At 41.5% G+C, this 19707-nt stretch overlaps 1 protein-coding gene across 3 annotated transcripts in view; it reads right to left on the minus strand.

The window, feature by feature from the left end:
- Window positions 1-2237: 2237 nt before the first annotated feature.
- The window catches only part of ADCY8 (adenylate cyclase 8), a 130929-nt gene continuing 113459 nt past the window's right edge, over window positions 2238-19707 (minus strand). The window contains exons 13-18 of one of the 3 annotated variants that reach the window (XM_083360038.1): window positions 18991-19072; window positions 12237-12395; window positions 8860-9006; window positions 6261-6353; window positions 4944-5055; window positions 2238-2909 (exon numbers count right to left, since the gene is read on the minus strand). In XM_083360038.1, the coding sequence (XP_083216164.1) occupies window positions 2422-2909; window positions 4944-5055; window positions 6261-6353; window positions 8860-9006; window positions 12237-12395; window positions 18991-19072 (1081 nt within the window). In that variant the 3' untranslated portion in view covers window positions 2238-2421. Of the gene's footprint in view, window positions 2910-4943; window positions 5059-6260; window positions 6354-8859; window positions 9007-12236; window positions 12396-18990; window positions 19073-19707 lie in introns of all 3 variants that reach the window. The other 2 variants (XM_083360037.1, XM_083360039.1) reach the window with 2 other exon arrangements.

A 19707-nucleotide genomic window follows, 5' to 3' on the forward strand; every position in this document is an offset into this window, starting at 1 on the left:
CATTTCATTACTCAACTGGATAACGTCATCCATGCTAGAAGGAAGTGGGGTTTGCTCTCTGTTACATATAGTGGCTTGCCCTGTCAATGGAGATGCTATTCCAGAGGAAGGGGGTAGCAACTGCAAAACCATGTTTTCATGGCCTCGGATGATGACAGTCTCTGACTGAGGGAACACATAAAGATTCATCCCTGTGAGATCATAGCAGCTTGCAGAGGTTGCTGGAAAAAGGGAATTTCACAATTATACAGGGCCTGAACCTTGCTCAATAATATTTCCACTCAATCAATGAACTTTCTATTTCTAAACACCCATTCTCCACCAGTCAACATCCAGATTTACCCCAAGATACTCATGTTGTTCTATGCAAGGTTGGATCTTTAATTTGGAGACCACCTTACAAGCCAACATATTGTTTGTATTGCAATTAGTTCCCCAGAGTTACTCTGTGGTGAGATGAGCGGTCCATAGACTCTAGAAAAAGGACAGAGAAGAGCAACAAAGATGATTAGGGAACTGGAGGCTAAAACATATAAGGAATGGTTGCTGGAATTGGGTATTGTCTAGTTTAACAAAGAGAAGGACGAGTGGGGACATGATAGGAGTGTTCCAACATCTCAGGGGCTGCCCCAAAGAAGAGGGAGTCAAGCTATTCTCCAAAGCACCTGAAGGCAGGACAAGAAGCAATGGATGGAAACTAATCAAGGAGAGAAGCAGGGCTTTTTTTGTCCAGAACGGAGTTCCGGCACTTTTTTGGATGGAACATTGTAGGGTAGGCAAGGTGGGTTGTATGACATGTGTGAGTTCCGGCACCTTTTTTTTTTTTTTTACAAAAAAAGCACTGGAGAGAAGCAACTTAGAACTGAGGAGAAATTTCCTGACAGAACAATTAACCAGGGGAACAATTTGCCTCCAGAAATTGTGGGTGCTTCATCGCTGGAAGTTTTTAAGAAGAGACTGGACAGCCATTTGTCTGAAATGGTATAGGGTTTCCTGCCTGAGCAGGGGGTTGGACTAGATGACCTTCAAGATCCCTTCCAACTTTTATTATTATTATTATTATTATTATTATTATTATTATTATTATTATTATTATTATTATTATTTTATTTATTAATTAAAAATGAAAAGGTTTCACCTGTCCAGTCATATCTGACTCTAGGGGGCAGTGCACATCCCCATTTCATGGCTGAGGGACCCAGGATTGTCCGAATACATTTTCTGTGGTTATGTGGCCAGCATGACTATATGCCAAGGCTCAGGGAACACTGTTACTTTCCCAAAGAAGTGGTACCTATTAATCTACTCTTATTTGCATGCTTTTGAACTGCTAGATGGGCAGGAGCTGCAGCAAGGGATGGGAGCTCACCCCGTTGCGTGGCGCTTGGGTCTCGAACCTGGATTATCAGCTTTCCAGCTGACAAGCTCAGCATCTTTAACTGCTGAGCCATTGTGCCCTCTTTGATAATTTTTTTTACAAATAAATAAACCTGGAGGTCTGTGCAGTATGGTGACATACATTCAGGATTCACACTCTGATAACAGAGTTGTAGGCCTTAATTTACTGAACAGTGACTGTTCAGACGTATGCTGGATCTACCTGGGGGCTATTTATGACCCAGATTCAGAGTTCTGATCATCACCACCGCATCACTCACTCACTCACTCACACACACACACACACACACACACACACACACACACCTCAGTTATCTGACCAAACTTGAGTGCTTAGCAACTGGACTGAATTTGTGGCTGTTTGCAGCATCCTGTGTTCATGTGGACCATGTTTTATGACAGTTTTGCTGAAATGTGACATTTGCTTCCGTTTTTGGGCAAAACCCTAACCCTAGTAAACCATTGGTTCACATAACTACTGAAGCGTCCACTTAACAATTGTGGTGGCTACTTTGTGAATGCCATGTTTCCTTAACCACAACTGCAAACAAGCTTGTTGGCAGGCTCTGTTAAATGTTGTATAAGTCCAGGACTGTAGGTTAAAACCTCAGAAAAACATCTAATCTTTCCAATTAAGGCTTATTGAAAAGTTGACCAGGACTTTGGATCGTTGGGATTCAAAGCCCAATCCACTCATCTTCTGCCTCATCCCTACCACATCCTTTTTTTTTTATTAGCGTGGAACTGTGTGGGAGGGAATCAGATATCGGATGTCCCAACTCCAAGATCGGAATCCGGATTCCGAATTGGAGCAGGACCTTCGAAGCGTTTCTAAGGCAACCTCTGATGATTCGCCGCTGGGGAAACGGTGGAGGAGATGCCGTGCCTGTGGGTGCATTGGGGAAAAAAAAAAGCTGGTTCTAAAAAAAATTAAAACGTATTTATTTATATATTTATTTCATTATATAAAAGAAATTAAAAAAAGGAAAGGAAAGGAAAGAAATCATTAAGGAGGATGCAGGTTTATGGCAAATCCGTCTTGTCTGCGGCTTCCACCTGGGCAGTTGACTCGGATCCGCCCGGAGTTAGTAAAATCCGCCGGTTGTAGTGAGCCTTAATGATGCCTGAATTATTGTTCTCGGTTAAAATTTGCTTCTGCTTTTGCCTGTTCAGAGATTGCACGAGTCCCAGCACAACGGCAGCTAAGGAATATTGTCCCGTTAGTTTTCTTGGTTGCAAGGTCAAAGGGTTGGGCTGGACCCTCCCCAGGAGGAAGTAGGTTTTGATTTTGCCTTCTTGCTCGCTGATGCCCTTGACGTAAATCTCTCCCCGATAGTCAAAGGCGAATCCTCGGTCCTTCAAGATCAGATAGGTTTCCTCAGGCACTTGCATCCGGCCGCTAATTCCGGTACTGTCCATTCGGCTAGCTAAATTAACAGTTTTGCCCCAGATATCATACTGTGGTTTCTTAGCACCAATGACCCCAGCTACAACCGAGCCATGGCTGATACCTACGAAGAGAAAAAAAAAAGCAAATTACGATTATGATACAGAGCGGTCCTACGAAATTTGAGGATTTCGGTGAATCTAACTATATACAGGGGTGGGATTCGGCTGGTTAGCACTTCGGCCCAACTGGTAGCTAATTTTTTGTTGCCTAGGCCCAGAATGGACTTCCGGAAGCGGCATCCATGCAGAGAACTGGTTGTTCACAGTTAGAACAATTAACCAGTGGAACAACCTGCCTCCAGAAGCGGTGAATGCTCCAACACTGGAAGTTTTTAAAGAAGAGACTGGACAGCCATTTGTCTGAAATGGTATAGGGTTTCCTGCCTGAGCAGGGGGTTGGACTAGATGACCTCCAAGGTCCCTTCCAACATTATTATTATTATTATTATTATTATTATTATTATTATTATTATTATTATTATTATTATTATTATTATTATATTTGAATCCCACCATTGACTATATCCAGTTCCTCTCCAAATCCATTCATGCCTTTCCCCGGCCGGTGTCACATACAGAGTTAGAGCCTTCCAACTTGCAGCGGACAAATTGTGGTCCCACAGACATTGCAAGGGTACAGATAGTCCTCGGCTTATGACCAGAAATGAGCCCAACATTTACATTGCTAAGTGAAAAAAATTGTTAAGTGAGTTTCGCCCCATTTTATAACTTATTTTGCTACAGTTGTTCAGTGGATCATTGCAGTTGTTAAGTTAGTAATGTGGTTGTTAAGTGAATCTGGCTGTGCTTGTCAGAAAGTCACTAAAGGGGAATCACATGACCCCGGGACACTGCAGCCGTCATAAATAGGAGTCAGTTGTTAAGCTTCCAAATTTTGATCACATGACTAAGGGGATGCTGCAATGGTTATAAGTGTGAAAAATGGTCATAAGTCACTTTTTTGACTGCCATTGATTGGTCACTAAATAAAGTGTTGCAAGTCGAGGACTACTGTAATGGTAAAATGCAAGAGGGGCATGTCCAAGCACATCTTAAAGACCACATGGTGCTCGTTGCTCAACTAACCAAAGAAGGGAGGAACGAATATTTCCTAGGTTTAACATATAATGTTAATACACATGCACTCCCCCATCCTGTTTGTTTTTGAAGCACCATTCAAGGTGTTTCCGGGTTGAAAGGATGAGTTGGTGACATCACTGTTGCCTGGGGAACACAAGTGGGGGGCTCCTTTCATGTCCCCATCAAGAAGCTGGAGCGAGTGATCAGAACTCACCCTGCCACACAACATCACTCAGGTCTCAAATGCGGGCTAGCTCACCTCCAATCTAGCATCCTAACTATATGAGCCACCACGCTCCTATAACACATATACACTGAGAGGAATATTTGTAATTCAGGGTTGAAATCTGTAGTCCTTGGTGCTCTCTAAACTTGATTGTTTTCTTGCAGATGTTCCAGCAGTGCACTGATGATGTTACCTAGTTGGGTAATGAAATGTCCACAAGAAAATATCCAAGCTCAGAAAGCACAAGGGACCCCACAAATATGCACACAATGGAACTTAAATTGTAAGGGAATTTCAATTTACTGCTACTAGTTAATAACTTAAAAGAAGCTGTTAGAGCCATAGATACAGGGTGTGATATATCTGGAAGGTTTAGCCTTCATCTAGTGTCGAAGACAGACTGGCTGAGCCAGGGGGAGTCAAGCAGGGAATTAGTCTGGAGTCATTACATAGGCATAGAAAAGCAAGGCCCAGTCCTACTTGAATGCCACTGAACTTTTATCTAGTCTGGGCATGAGCAATAAAGTAGCTAGTTGAACTCTTCATGTGTGAATCTGGTCGCTTCACCTGACATCTAGTTCAAATATTGGAGAAATGATATCATGACCTTGTGAAGAGTTGCTTGCACGCTTTAAGGAGGAAGTAACTTTGGGTTTTCAAAGGAATGCACGTGTAAATCTTGCTGACCTTTCTACCTATGGCAAGCTGCATTAAAGTGATTCAATAAATCAGCTGGTGGGAACCTTGCTGGTCTAGGGCACAGTGGAGTTCACGTTCAGCAGATACGTACCAATGCGGAGCTCAAAGTTGTTGAAAGAATGTTTGTTAATCTCTTGAATGCTTTCATTCAGTGCAATGGAGAAATCTGCCAGGGCGCATAAATGGCCCCACTTATCTTCACACTGCTGAGGAATGAAAGACAGAATCAACGTGTTGGCTGATCAGCTGCTCCGTCAACAGGGAGCCAAATTCTGCAACAGTTCAGAGGACTGAACTTAAAGATTGCGGAATATTAGCCAGGAGAGTAAGCTTTTCTCTTTTTGGAATACCACAGCATCACAATAGCAACATCACAATAAAGAGAACTTTCCTAGAGACATAGGAAGATTCTAGTCCTGTTCAGTTCATGTATCTAATTTGTCCTTGCTCTCCCATGCTCACTGAGGATGCCATTTTAGAATAGAATAGAATAGAATAGAATAGAATAGAATAGAATAGAATAGAATAGAATAGAATAGAATAGAATAGAATAGAATAGAATAGAATAGAATGGAATGGAATGGAATGGAATGGAATGGAATGGAATGGAATGGAATGGAATGGAATGGAATGTAGAGTAAAGTAGAGTAGAGTAGAGTAGAGTAGAGTAGAGTAGAGTAGAGTAGAGTAGGAGTAGAACACAGCAGAACAGAACAGAACACAGCAGAACAGAATAGAATATTGGCCAAGTGTGATAGACACACACAGAATTTGTCTCTGGTGCAAAGCTCTCAGTGTACATGCGAAACAACAAAGTAATAATATTCATAATATCAAAGTAATAATAATCCTGATACCAATAAGAGAAGGTAGTGGAACAGATGTGAAGGATAAAAGCAATACAGCCATACTACATGGTTAAATAGACACAAGACAGTTCTGTGGGAATTAGGTGTTTGTAGAATTATTAAACCAAACAACCCTACTGCACAATTCACAACTCTACTTTATTAGGATCTCAAAATGGCAAAGAGATGGGACAGGAACAAACTATGCAGCTCTACCCCCAGATCTGCTTACAAATCTTCCTTCTTCTGTGTCTAAATCAATGATGAAGAGGAATGAAAAAATGAAAAAAAAAATGCTGGCTATAGAAAAGTATCTGAAATCTATAGCTGAAAATTTATGTGGCTCAGGGTTCAACTGTTGGGTTGTTGGCGTGCTCCAAGCTTGTTGTTTCCTATCGGTTATCAGGCTGGGTGACTTCATCTGTGTGAGGAAGAGTGGAATATGCTGGTTGTTTATATATAATGCTTTGCCCTGCTAGTCTTGATTGGGCTGTGGCTTCCTTCTTCTCTCTCTCTTGAAACAGGCAAACATGTGTTAGAAAATCAGATTAGCTCCTTACCTGTTTTTCAGGGGATAGCCCTGATACCGCCATATATGTGCTTCCAATGGTTTTAATTTTTTCAATATCCTGAAATCGTTCTTCACCTAGTAACTGAAAACAAGGATTTCAAAGTCATGATTAGCATATACATTCTTGCTAAAGGATTTCATTTTACATCCTTCAAGTCTGTGATTTATTGCTTTTGAGCCGGGCTCTTCAAACTTGGCCCTTTTATGACTTCTGGACTTCAACTCCCAGAATTCCTCAGCCAGCGTGCCTGGCTGAGGAATTCTGGGAGTTGAAGTCCACAAGTCATAAAAGGGCCAAGCTTGAAGACCTCTGCTTTAGAGTAATAGACAATATAGGTAGTCCTTGCCGTATGACCACAAATGAACCTCAAACTTCTGTTGGTAAGTGAGACAGTTGTTCTTTCGTGCCACAGTTGTTAAGGGAATCACTGCATTTGTGAAGTCAGTAACACAACTGTCAAATGAATCTAGCTTCGCCACTGACTTTGCTTGTCAGAAGGTCGCAAAAGGGGATCACATGACCCCAGGACACTGCAACCATCATAAATATGAGTCAGTTGCCAAGCGTTTGAATTTTGATCATGTGACCGTGAGAATGCTGCAACAGTCGTTAAGTGTGAAAAATGGTCATAAATCACTTTTTTCAGTACCATTGTAACTTCAAATGGTCATCAGATAAACTGTTGTAAGTCAAGGACTATATAAAGGTGAAAGAATACCTTCTCCACATCCATCAGTTTAGCCCTTTAGCTACCCTAATGGCTGCAAATTCCTGCAAATTCAGAGACACATCAACACACTGAATCATATATTATCTTGTTTCAATACAGTTGCAACTTCAAAAGGCCACTAAATTCGACTATCTGTATTGCATTGACCCCCCCCAAAGATGATCGATGATCCTGAAGGACTCCATTACACCTTGACGAAAGGAAGAAGAATTAAAAATAAGGATTAACAGACAAATTGTTGCATAATTGGTGACCATATCACAAAAAAGATGTTGAGAGTTTGGGAAAAATTCAGAGAAGGGAAACTAAGATGATCCAAGGCCTGGAGACTAAAACATATGAAGAAAGGCTACAGGACTTGGGTTTGGCTAGTCTAAAGAAAAGAAGAAATAGGAGAGACATGATAGCAGTATTGCATTATTTGAGGGGCTGCCACAAAGATATTCTCCAAAGCACCAGAGGGAAGGACGAGAAACAATGGTTGGAAACTGATCAAAGAGAGAGGCAACCTGGAATTAAGGAGAAAGTTCCTGACAGTGAGGAATAGAATAGAATAGAATAGAATAGAATAGAATAGAATAGAATAGAATAGAATAGAATAGAATAGAATAGAATAGAATAGAATAGAATAGAATAGAATACAGAACAGAACAGAACAGAATAGAATAGAATATAGAATAAAACAGAATATAGAATAGATATATAATATAATATAATATATAGTAGAGTAGAGTAGAATAGAATAGAGTAGAATAGAATAGAATAGAATAGAATAGAATAGAATAGAATAGAATAGAATAGAATAGAATAGAATAGAATAGAATAGAATAGAATAGAATAGAATGGAATGGAATAGAATACAGAATAGAATAGAATAGAATATAGAATAAAACAGAATATAGAATAGATATATAATATAGTATAATATATAGTAGAGTAGAGTAGAGTAGAGTAGAGTAGAACAGAATGGAATAGAATTAGAGGAGAGGAGAATACAATACAGAATAAAACAGAATAGAACAGAAACTAAAATAGAATAGAATACAGAACAGAATAGAATAGAATATAGAATAAAACAGAATATAGAATAGATATATAATATAATATAATATATAGTAGAGTAGAGTAGAGTAGAATAGAATAGAATAGAATAGAATACAGAACAGAACAGAATAGAATAGAATATAGAATAAAACATAATATAATATAATATAATATAATATAATATAATATAATATAATATAATATAATATAATATAATATAATATAATATAATATAATATAATATAATATAATATAATATAATATAATATAATATAATATAATATATAGTAGAGTAGAGTAGAGTAGAGTAGAGTAGAATAGAATAGAATAGAATAGAATAGAATAGAATAGAATAGAATAGAATAGAATAGAATAGAATAGAATAGAATAGAATAGAATAACAGAGTTGGAAGGGACCTTGGAGGTCTTCTAGTCCAACTCCTTGCTCAGGCAGGAAACCCTACATCATTTCAGACAAATGGCTGTCCAGTCTCTTCTTAAAAGCCTCCAGTGTTGGAGCAACCACAACTTCTGGAGGCAGGTTGTTCCACTGATTAATTCTGTCAGGAAATTTCTTCTTAACTCTAGGTTGCTTCTCTCCTTGTTTCCAATTCATCTACTCAAGCCGGACTCACCTGCATCTTGGAATCAATCCCTGTGCCTCAGAATTAAAAAGAGATTAGCTGCTAGCTAAAACGGCACAAACACAGGGGTTAAATAATCGATCGGCTGACAAAATGCCAGGCCTGCTGCCGGGCCAGCTGTTCCTTAAATCTCACTCCTTCTCTGGGCCTGAAGGGTTGCAACAATTACCTCGTCAAAGTCAGCGATGATTTCATTCAGCAGTCGCAGGCACTCTACACCCTGGTTGTTCATTTCGGTCTGGGAATAGAAGTCAGCAAAACCAGGGATGGAGGCAAACATGACGCCCACAGCATCGTAGGACTGAGAGTAGAGATCCTAGAAAGGCAAAGAAGGGCAGAGGAGAAAAAGATGCCATTTAGTGACATTTGGCGGAAGAGAAAAAACGGCGTGCCTTTTCTTGCCACGAATATGTGCGTATTTGTTCGATCTATGTAGCTCTCGGTTTCATTTGACCAGGATGATATAAGGTCTCCTGGCTTGAGAAGGGGGTTGGGCTAGAAGACCTCTGAGGTCCCGTCCAGGCCTATGATTCTATCTTCTGTGTACACCAAGGTGATGCTAGAATGGAACGGAACAGATCTATGCACCCTGTTAGTTTGGTGCTATTTATGAGAAATAGTATAGGTCTCCTGCATATTATGCATATTATGATTAGGATTATATGCTCCGTCGCTACCCAAGACTGAACTCTCAACCTTCCAAGTGGGAGACAAATGTCTTCACCACTAGGCCACCACGCCGCTCCAAAAAAGAATACACTAAAAAGCCAAAACATATTCAGAGGCTGTAAAAAAAAAAGTCATGTCATCATTACAACAGTCATTAAACAGCCAACTAAGGGTGCTTCCTCCCACCCTCCCAACCCAGATTCCTGTAGTTCACACACACACAAAAAAAAGGCAGAGTCCAGGAATGAACGCCCTATAAAACACCTGACTCCCTTACATAACTTCGGATCAAAAACAGGAGGTTCCCCGCATCTGGAGAGGCTGGGAAAGGTTGACCTGCAATCTGTTTGCAGTCGCTTGTTTTCTGGATTTGGAAGCTTTCGTGCGGCGAGCCTTTGAAGCCAATCTGTGCAGAAAGGAAAGCATTCATTTCCCTACTGGCTTCCCTGGGGAAGGGGGAGGCTGGCGTATTATGTAAATAAGTGTTTACTGTATTGAACCTTGAATGATCCAGGCAGCTGATGCAGAAGCTCCCTGAAGGTATGATTATTCAATGCAACAGCAGGAGGGGAGAGCCTGGGAGGATTGGGGTGGGGGGTGGTAGTGGGGAGAGATCAAAGGCGGTGTTACAGAATTACTCTTGCAAATGGCAAGTATGCTTTCAGTGCCGTGGGAAGTCAGCTCCCCAGAGAAGGAAATATTAAAAGGGCAGAAAAATATATTTCCTAAAAAGATATTGAAGAACCAGGAAAGCATGCCTAGATGTTTTAATAGTCCCAGGTCTCCTTCCGACAAGCAGAAAACCAGTTCTATAGACATGCAAATGTAAACCATCAGGAAGGTTGGAGCTAGAACATTAAGAAGACAAAGATGCCTAAAGTCTACATACCCCACCCAAAGTCTAAGACAGGACACAATAGGATTAACTCATCAGAATACCAGAAAAGGCACACTCAGACTCAGGTCAAATGTTCATGACCCAGGAAGTAGCCTCAAACAGGAACAGGAAGCAACTCCAAACAAAAGGATCCAGAGGGTATAAAAACCCACTCCCTACATGTGGTCAGTCCTTCTTTTCTGCCAGCCATCTTCCTGTCTGGTTCTCCTCTTCAATAAACTATAACTTTCTTCCCAAAGCAGTTGCCATGTTTATTCCCAGCTTGGATGAACCATAATGAAGACTTTTCTTCCGACAGTGCTAAGAAGAGATATGGCTTACCATTAGGAAGCAGGTGATACCCTTTGCCTCACATAGCTACTTCAGAGGACAGGAAAGAGTTAATTAACATCACGGGTTTGGGAAGGGACCTTGACAGCTTCTCATCCAATCTTTTGCCCAGGGCAGGGATCTGGATAGCATCCCGGCCAAACTGTTGTCCAATCTTCTAATAGTTCTTAGTCGTTCTCCTTGGAATGACCAAAGAAAAGAAAGACCACACCCCAACCCAACACTGGCAGAGCAAGTTACCATATATAAATGGAGCCAACCCCACTTTCACCAGCACTGGCCATGTTATCTAGTTAGAGATAAGAGATAACCTTTATTGCCATTTTGTTTTTTACTGTGGGCACAACGGCACACATCAAAAATGAAATGTAGTTGCCCGCTCTCAAAGTGGAACACATACATGACACACACCTAAAACATACTATATACAGCATATGTATAGACCCACACCCTTACATATACATAACAATAGAATATTAAATACTGTCCATCTGGAATGTATAACGGAAGGAGGAAGCCTGGGAGTTCACAAGGTTAATGCTGTATGGAATGAAATTATGGTTGAATCTGGGATGTTCTGCTACGGATACCACGAAGCCTCCTCCTCCCAGAAGGAAACAAGGAAAACACATTGTGAAGAGGATGAGTCGTGTCCCAGATAATCTTACGGACCCTGCTCAAGCAACGCTTCTGTGCTACGTCCTGGATGGGAGGGAGGGAACTGTCAATGATCTTTTTGGCCATCCTCACCACTCTCTGCACCGCCTTCCTGTCCAGAGCAGGGATGCTTCCAAACCAGACTGTGATGCTGTAATGAAATGTCTGCAAGCAAGCAGCCAAGCTCAGAGAGCGCTAAGGGTTCTACTGTCCAAACTTGGTCTGAAAACTTTCAAGAATGGAGCCCTCACAGCTCCAGAAGATGGGCTATTCCAATACTTATCAGTTGTCAGTGTCAGGGAATTCCTCTTTTTTTTTTTAAAAAAAAATGGATCTGTTTTGGGGGTAGAATGACAGAATGTCTATGGAGATTCTCAGTCATCCAGGTCATCATTATCCCAAAGATGCTTTTGCAAGGAGGCAACTGGATTTTCTTGTTTTTCTTTGAAGACGTTTTGCTTCTCATCCCAGAAGCTTCTTCAGCTCTGACTGGATGGTGGGGAATGGAAAGATTTATACTCCTTGCAGACAGTCAGTCGTTTGCATTCTTTTAGCCAGTCGATAATGCTAATGCTACCTGCAAATGAACAGCTGTCTGAAAGGAGTATAAATCTTTCCATTTCCCCACCATCCAGTCAGAGCTGAAGAATCTGCTTGGATGAGAAGTGAAAAGTCTTCAAAGAAAAAACAAAAAAGTCCAGTTGTCTCCTGAAAAAGCATCTTTGGGATAACCGTGGCAGAATGTTGAAAGCCTGACAGAGATTCTCTTTTCTTCCCCTGCATCAAGGTGGGTCACTCTTGAGCTTCTTCCTCAATTCTTCCTATTTTTGCAGGCTAGGTTGACGTTTTTATAAGGGGTTCTACATACATTCCTCAAGGGTCTATCCATTCTTCTCGACAGCTTTCCAACCTTTATTAAAATCAGAAAGAAAACTCTAAAGCAAAGTTTTGCTTTTGGCCACGACCATTATGAGAACCCAATTCTTACGTACTTCATTATCTCGGTCCTTTTCCAGGAAGTGACGGGCCACGTGGCTCGGCAGAATATTGCGCAGCATATTTTCGTTATGTTCTCTTAACTCTTTCATCTCATTGATTTCTTCTTTGGCCTGGCCGCGCCACAGAAAGTCAAGCCTTGCTGTGTATTCTAGCTGCAAAGACAGAAAAGCCTCTTTTTAATTGGACACGTAGCCCATCCTTAAGAATAGGTACCTAAGCGAAGTGAGGGTAGATACTGAATCAGTGCTAGGGTGACAGAGTAGATAGGGAGAAACACCAACTTCCAGATTTGGACTTGAAATAATCTGGCAGTTAATGAAACTTGGTGCAGAGATATTCATATTAGACGAGAGGTCCCCAACCTTTTGGGCACCAGGGACCGGTTCTGTAGAGACAGTTTTTTTCTGCGGACCGAAGGGTGTATGGTTTTGTGTGCTTCCTGCATCCCACGGATGGGGCTTTGCTTGTTTGTGCAGACTGGTTGCTGGCATGCTGCAGACCTGTACTGGTTCATAGACCGGGGGTTGGGGACCCCTGTATTAGACTGTTGGGGGTGATTTGTAGACTATCTTCAAGGACAAACACAGATCTAGTACACGGAAGAGGTGAGAGAATATCAGGTAGAACTGGGTGATGGAGTTAAGTGCATCATCAGCTTAGAGTCATTACATTGCCACAAATGGTCCAAGTCCAACTCCTCTTGAATTGTGTTGACTCTGATGCTAATTTAGTATTGAACTTTAGTTAACTAGATGCTTATTTATAGACTTGACAAATACACTTTGTTGAGTTACAACTTAACATGTGGTCCCGATTCCTTGCGCTTGACATTAAATCACTCAATTAAACATTTGGGATCCTCAGACTCTCTGGGCATAGAAAAAGATATTTTAATTCATTCCTCCAAAAATTAGCCATTCCCATGCATATATTTCCCCCCCCCCCCGTTCTGAAGTAAAACTCAACTGAGACCTTTTTTTTCCTTTTAAAATGTTCCCTGGGGATAAGCTAGAGAGGAAAGGGTTAAAAATCCTCTCCCTCTCCAAAAAGATCCCGATGTGGGTCAAAGGCTGCATAGCTACTTTGAAGCCAATAAAATCAGAGAAGGAGTTCCACAATGTGTAATTAATGTAATGTGTAGTTTGTCCTTAAGAATAGCCTTCTAAGTCAAAGTTTAGGAAGATATTAAATCAATTCCGGTGTGAAGATTTATAAATGTCATTGCGCCAATGATGTGTCCTTTGAGTCTCTGGATGTGTAATTTAGTAAAAAAAAATCATGGGCATCATTACACTTTATTGCACTCCATATTAAAGTAACCTTTGGTACTGGAGTCACATGTAGTGGACAAAATTAGCTAAGGATAAACAAGGATTAACAGAATATCAGTATAACAGAGGGGATCTTGGAGGTCTTCTAGTCCACCTCCCACCCCGTTCCAGCAGGAGGCCATATAGCATTTCAGACAAGTGGCTGTCCAGTCTCTTCTTAAAAATCTCCAGTGATGGAGCACCCACAACTTCTGGAGGCAAGTTGTTCCACAGGTTAATTGTTCTCATTGTCAGGATTTTCCCCCCCTCAGTTTTAGATTGGTTCTCTCCCTGATTAGTTTCCATCCATTGCTTCTTGTTCTTCCTTCAGGTGTTTTGGAGCATAGGTTGATCCCCTCTTCTTTGTGGCAACCCCTGAAATATTGGAATGCTGCTATCATGTCACCCTAGTTCTCTTTATTACACTAAAAGGTAAAGGTAAAGGTTCCCCCACACATGCGTGCTAGTCGTTTCCAACTCTAGGGGCTGGTGCTCATCTCCGTTTCAAAGCCGAAGAGCCAGCGCTTGTCCCAGGACGTCTCCGTGGTCATGTGGCCGGCATGACTAGACGCCAAAGGCGCATGGAATGCTGTTACCTTCCCACCGTAGTGGTCCCTATTTTTCTACTTGCATTTTTACGTGCTTTCGAACTGCTAGGTTGGCAGAAGCTGGGACGAGTAACAGGCGCTCACTCTGTTACACGGCACTCGGGATTCGACCCACCAAACTGCCGACCATCTGATCGACAAGCTCAGCGTCCTAACCCACTGAGCCACCATGTCCCTTTATTACACTAGACATACCCAATTCCTGCAACCATTCTTCATATGTTTTACACTCCACCCCATAATCATTTTTGTTGCTCTTCTCTGCATTCTTTCTAGAGTCTCAACATCTAGACCAAAAGTGGATGCAAAATTCCAAATGTGGGCTTACCAAGGCATTATAAAGTCGTATTGACACATCACATATTATTGTGAAAGGTGGGTAATGTTTATTATATACTACCAGACAGGAAGACATTTCAGTTGTAAAGTTAACTGGAATTTCTGGAAATATTATTATATCCATAGACATATTGACAGGACTTTCTCTTTCTTATATTTGATACCATCCCTTTGTCTTGTATTATATTTCTGGCCCTAAGCAGAGCTAAATTATGACTACAATGCTTAATGACTACACTTTACAATAGAGGTGCAGAAATATAGGTCTAGAGCAGAGGTCACCAACCTTTTAGGCACCAGGGACCGGTTCCGTGGAGAGAGGTTTTTCTATGGACCAGAGGGGGCGTGATTTTGTGTGCTGCCTGCATCCCGCAGATGGGGCTTTGCTTGTTTGTGCAGACTGGTTGCTGGCAAGCCGCAGCCCGGTACCGGTCCATGGATCAGGGGTTGGAGACCCCTGATCTAGTGCATTACTTTCTATCCTTGGCAACTTCCCCAAGCATGCTGATTGGGGAATTCTGGGAGTTGAAGTCCAGACATCTTAAAGTTGCTAAGGTTTAGAAGCATGGGTCTAGTGGTTAAGGTGTTGGACTAGGACTAGAGAAATGTGAATTGTAGTCGTCTTGCCTTAGGCACAAAGATCTAACTGACCGTGGACCAGTCAATCTCTCATAGCCCTGGGAAGGAGGCAATGGCAAACCACTTGCAAAGTCTTGCCAAGAAAACTGCAGAGACCAGTCCAAGCTGACTCAACACTGACTTGATGGTTTCCCGCATGAACACTTGCAAGGTACACACAGACACAAACACACACCTATCTGGGAGTGGAAAATGCTTGTTGAGATATTGTCCCAAAGGTCCTTTTTCAGGAGGCAACTGGACTTTCTTGTTTTTCTTTGAAGACATTTCGCTTCACTAGATGGTGGGGAAGTCAGAGTTGAAGAAGCTTCTTGGAAGAGAAGCAAAATGTCTTCAAAGAAAAACAAGAAACTCCTGAAAAAGCATCTTTGGGACAACCATGATCTGGATGGCTGAGAATCTCCATAGACATCCTGTCCGACATCCCTTGTCCAGTTCTTAACTAGAATAAGTGTGTGTGTGTTGTGTGTGTGTGTGTAAAATGCTATCTTATTTATGAGATTTTCACAGAATATTTATTCTCCCTTGGCAATTTTTTCATTTTCTAACAAAAGGAAAGAAGACCATTTTTTTTCTTTAAAGAGGCAAGAAATTTTTTTAGCAGATGCTATTTCAGATCGTTATCTGCTCTTTAAACAAAGTTTAAACAAAATGAAATCCCTTTCAAGTTGAGCTTGACTTTTGGTGTCTTTCTTAGGCACATCCATGTTGTTCTGCTTTTGGCAACACAAAAGTGGTTTTCCATTGTCCTTTTCTGATTTTTTCTCCCCTTTTTGTTACTTTATGTAGTTTACAAGCCTAGGACCATCCAATATCGACCACATCAAAACCTTTTTATGCTGTTGAGATCCATTAAGGTCTGATAGATGCTGCCAGCTAGCTAAGCATCCTTCTTATCTTTTTTGTTTGGAAAAAATAATGTAGGTTTATGAGTTCCTTTTTGCTTTAATGTAACTTGATTATGTTCCTGGACACCAGAGTGCAACAAAATGATTTTAGAAGCATATAATATTTACGTTCAAAAGTCATTGCTTCTATTTCCCAACGACTGTTCCAAGAGTATCTGATTTACCATAAGTCTAAAGAAGTCTAATTGACTCTTTGTTAGAATTATTTTTTAATATAAATTGAGGACTTTGTAGAAGACATCCTCCAGACCTATTGACTATGGGAGAAGAGATGTCTAGAAGAAATTACATTATAGGGAAAGAAAAAAGTGCCAGTCTCGGGATTTTCTGAAGAGAAATTTAATCAAAAGCGTACAAGTTTCTCATTAAGGATGGACCTGAAACCAAAGCAGGAAAAAAAAATACTGGATGCTATAAAGTACTGGGGGGGACGTGGTGGCTCAGTGGGTTAGGATGCTGAGTTTATCGATCAGAAGGTCAGCAGTTTGGTGGGTCGAATCCAGAGTGAGCGCCTGTTACTGCTTCTGCCAACCTAGCAGTTCGAAAGCACGTAAAAATGCAAGTAGAAAAATAGGGACCACTGTGGTGGGAAGGTAACAGCGTTCCGTGCGCCTTTGGCGTCTAGTCATGCCGGCCACATGACCACGGAGACGTCCTCGGACAAGCGCTGGCTCTTCGGCTTTGAAATGGAGATGAGCACTGGCCCCTAGAGTTGGAAACGACTAGCACGCATGTGTGGGGGAACCTTTAAATTTTACCTTTATAAAGTACTGGAGGAAGACTGCAGCCTGAATGGGAAGTCTGATAGTTGTTTGCTATTAACCACCATTGTGAATTATGAGCATGACATTCCCCCCGCCCAAAGGGCTTGCTCATTCCATTTGAGAATGCTTTGAAAACCTAGAGCAACATTCAGCAGCTAAAAGTTCAGATAAATCTCAGCATGGATAACCTGTCTGAAAGATTCTCTTGCACCTGGTTGTTTCTCTCATGAGAAATTCATTTCCTCCAGTTATTTTATCACAAGAGGAGGAAAATGTTTTTACAATGACTCCCTCAGGTCATGCAGCAACTTAGACCAATGTTTTTTTCAAGCTTGGAAACTTTAAGAAGGGTGGACTTCAACTCCCAGAATTCCCCAGCCACCATTGTTGGCTAGGGAATTTGGGGAGTTGAAGTCCACCCTTTCTTAAAATTGTCAAGGTTGAGAAACACTGACATAGAATGTCCTCTAATTTTTTCTGGGCAGTGATATGGAAATAATTTGCTCTTACTCTCTCCATGCTGGGAAGTTTTCCAATTTCCTAATCTAGTCCACAGCCTGAGGATTTCACGATGGTCTCACATCCAAACCCAGGTCAGATTCTAGTCATGACCTAACCATGTGGGGTGAACCGAGTCATCGTGTGAAGCTACCATCTGGGTTTTGTTTGGTTCTTGCAGGAAATGTGAACAGAGAAACTAGGTTTTCTCAGTGTTCGCTGAGATTTTAGGCTATTGGCCATTCAATTCCTGCCAGGATTCTATACCAGGAGCCCTGTGGTTAGAATGCAGTATTGCAGGCAAACTCTGCCCACAGCCTGGAGTTCGATCCTGACTGGCTCAAGGTTGACTCAGCTGTCCATCCTTCTGAGGTTGGTAAAATGAGGACCCAGATTGTTGGGGGCAATATGTTGAACATTGTAAACTGATCAGAGAGTGCTGTAAAGCACCAGGGGGTGATACTTAAGTCTAAGTGCTATTGCTATTGCTATCCTTCTCCCTATATTCGGAGGAGGGGCAGGGTGCAGTGGGAGGGAAGTGCTAAAATATGTGTCACAGTGTCAGCTTTACCCCTTGCATACCTACCTATGACATCACCACCTAAAGAAGGGAAGGTAGAGCTTGCATTATGACTTCACAAGCTACAATGAGAACACCACTGCAGACTGTCCTGGATATCTATACAATTAGTCCTCAACTTATGATCACAACTGGGCCCAAAATTTCTATTGCTAAGCAAGACAGTCAAGTGAATTTTACCCCATTTTACAACCTTTCTCGCCACCGTTGTTAAGTGAATCCCTGCGGTTGCTAAGTTACTAACCCAGTTGTTAAGTGAATCTGACTTCCCCATTGAATTTGCTTGTCGGAAGGGTGCAAAAGGGGATCGCATGACCCCGGGACACTGCAACCGTCATAAGTTCATGCCAGTTGCAAACTGTCTGAATTTTGTTCATGTGATCATGGGGATGTTGTGACATTCAGCAAGAATGGCCACACTGGGCCATAAAAGAGTAGCTCCCAAAATTTATTTCTGGAAACTCTGCATCCTCTAATTTTCCAAGCGTTTCGAAGAAAATCTATAGCATAAATGGGCACATTAGAAATTATCCCATGGAAGGGGTCTCTTGGGGAGTCATTGCAATGCAAATAAAAAGGGGGTGGAGCTTTAACTGCCTGACTGTGTGGCTGCCATCTTGACTTTTTTGACCTACACTTTATAGACACCCCAATCCCATATGTAATAAGATATTTCTTTCCTGCAATTCTATTTTATTTTTTATCCTTTTTTTCTACAGATCCCCAAGAAATCTGCCATTCTCATAGCAGCCGCTTTGCCGTGCTTGGATTTTGAACTGATTTTTGATTTCTCAACTAGAGTGAGTTGGATAGAGACAGTCTGAAACAGGTTTCTATTTATAATATTTTCACAGCGATTAAAAAAAAGAAGCTGCACGGAGCTGGCCGTGTGCTCATTTTAATTGGCCTTTCTTTAAGGTTAATCAGGTCTTCAATTATTGAAGGTCATAAAATACTTTAGCCTGATATTTAATTATTTGCTCCAAAGGGGAGCTGTGATTGGCAGGTTCTAGCAGAGAAAGTTGTGTGTGTGTGTGTGTGTGTGTTGGGGTATTTTCTGCTGGGAAAAGGTGCCTATGGGAAAGAAAGCTTTTGTCTTACCTGTTGGCCATGATAAAATACAGCTAACAGGAACATGGCCATGAGGAGCAATGAAGCTTCTTTCGTCCCCAGAAAATCTGTGCTATAAACAGAAAGGGAAGAGAAGGAGGAAGAGGCAGTGATTAAAAAAAACAAAACAGGAAAGAAGAGCAAAGCTTCAAACAAAAATCTTTTTCTATTGTTTTGTTTTGAAAGCCAGCTGGGTGACTTTAGGCCAATCACCAGGAGATTGGGAGATTTAGTCCTGTCTTGTCATGTGTGAATGTAGGAAGGAAAAGGTCAAGAGAATAGGGCAGGGGTAGGCAACCTTGGCTCTTTTATGACTAGAGGACTTCAACTCCCAGAATTCCTGAGCCAGCCATGCTGAGGGGAAAAGGAGAGGTTTCCAAGCTGAGCCATGCTGGCTCAGGAATTGTGGGAGTTGAAGTCCACGAGTCATAAAAGAGCCAAGGTTGCCTATCCCTGGCCTAGGCCTAGGCTGCTTTATGACTCGTGGACTTCAACTCCCAGAATTCCTGAGCCAGCCATGCTGAGGGGAAAAGGAGAGGTTTCCAAGCTGAGCCATGCTGGCTCAGGAATTCTGGGAGTTGAAGTCCACGAGTCATAAAAGAGCCAAGGTTGCCTACCCCTGGAATAGAGTATAGAGCAGGGGTCTTCAAACCTGGCCCTTTTATGACTTGTGGACTTCAATATAAATTTAATAAAATAAATAAATAA

The sequence above is a fragment of the Vipera ursinii genome (assembly GCF_947247035.1).
Source record: "Vipera ursinii genome assembly, chromosome: 3".
NCBI classification, from domain to species: domain Eukaryota; kingdom Metazoa; phylum Chordata; class Lepidosauria; order Squamata; family Viperidae; genus Vipera; species Vipera ursinii.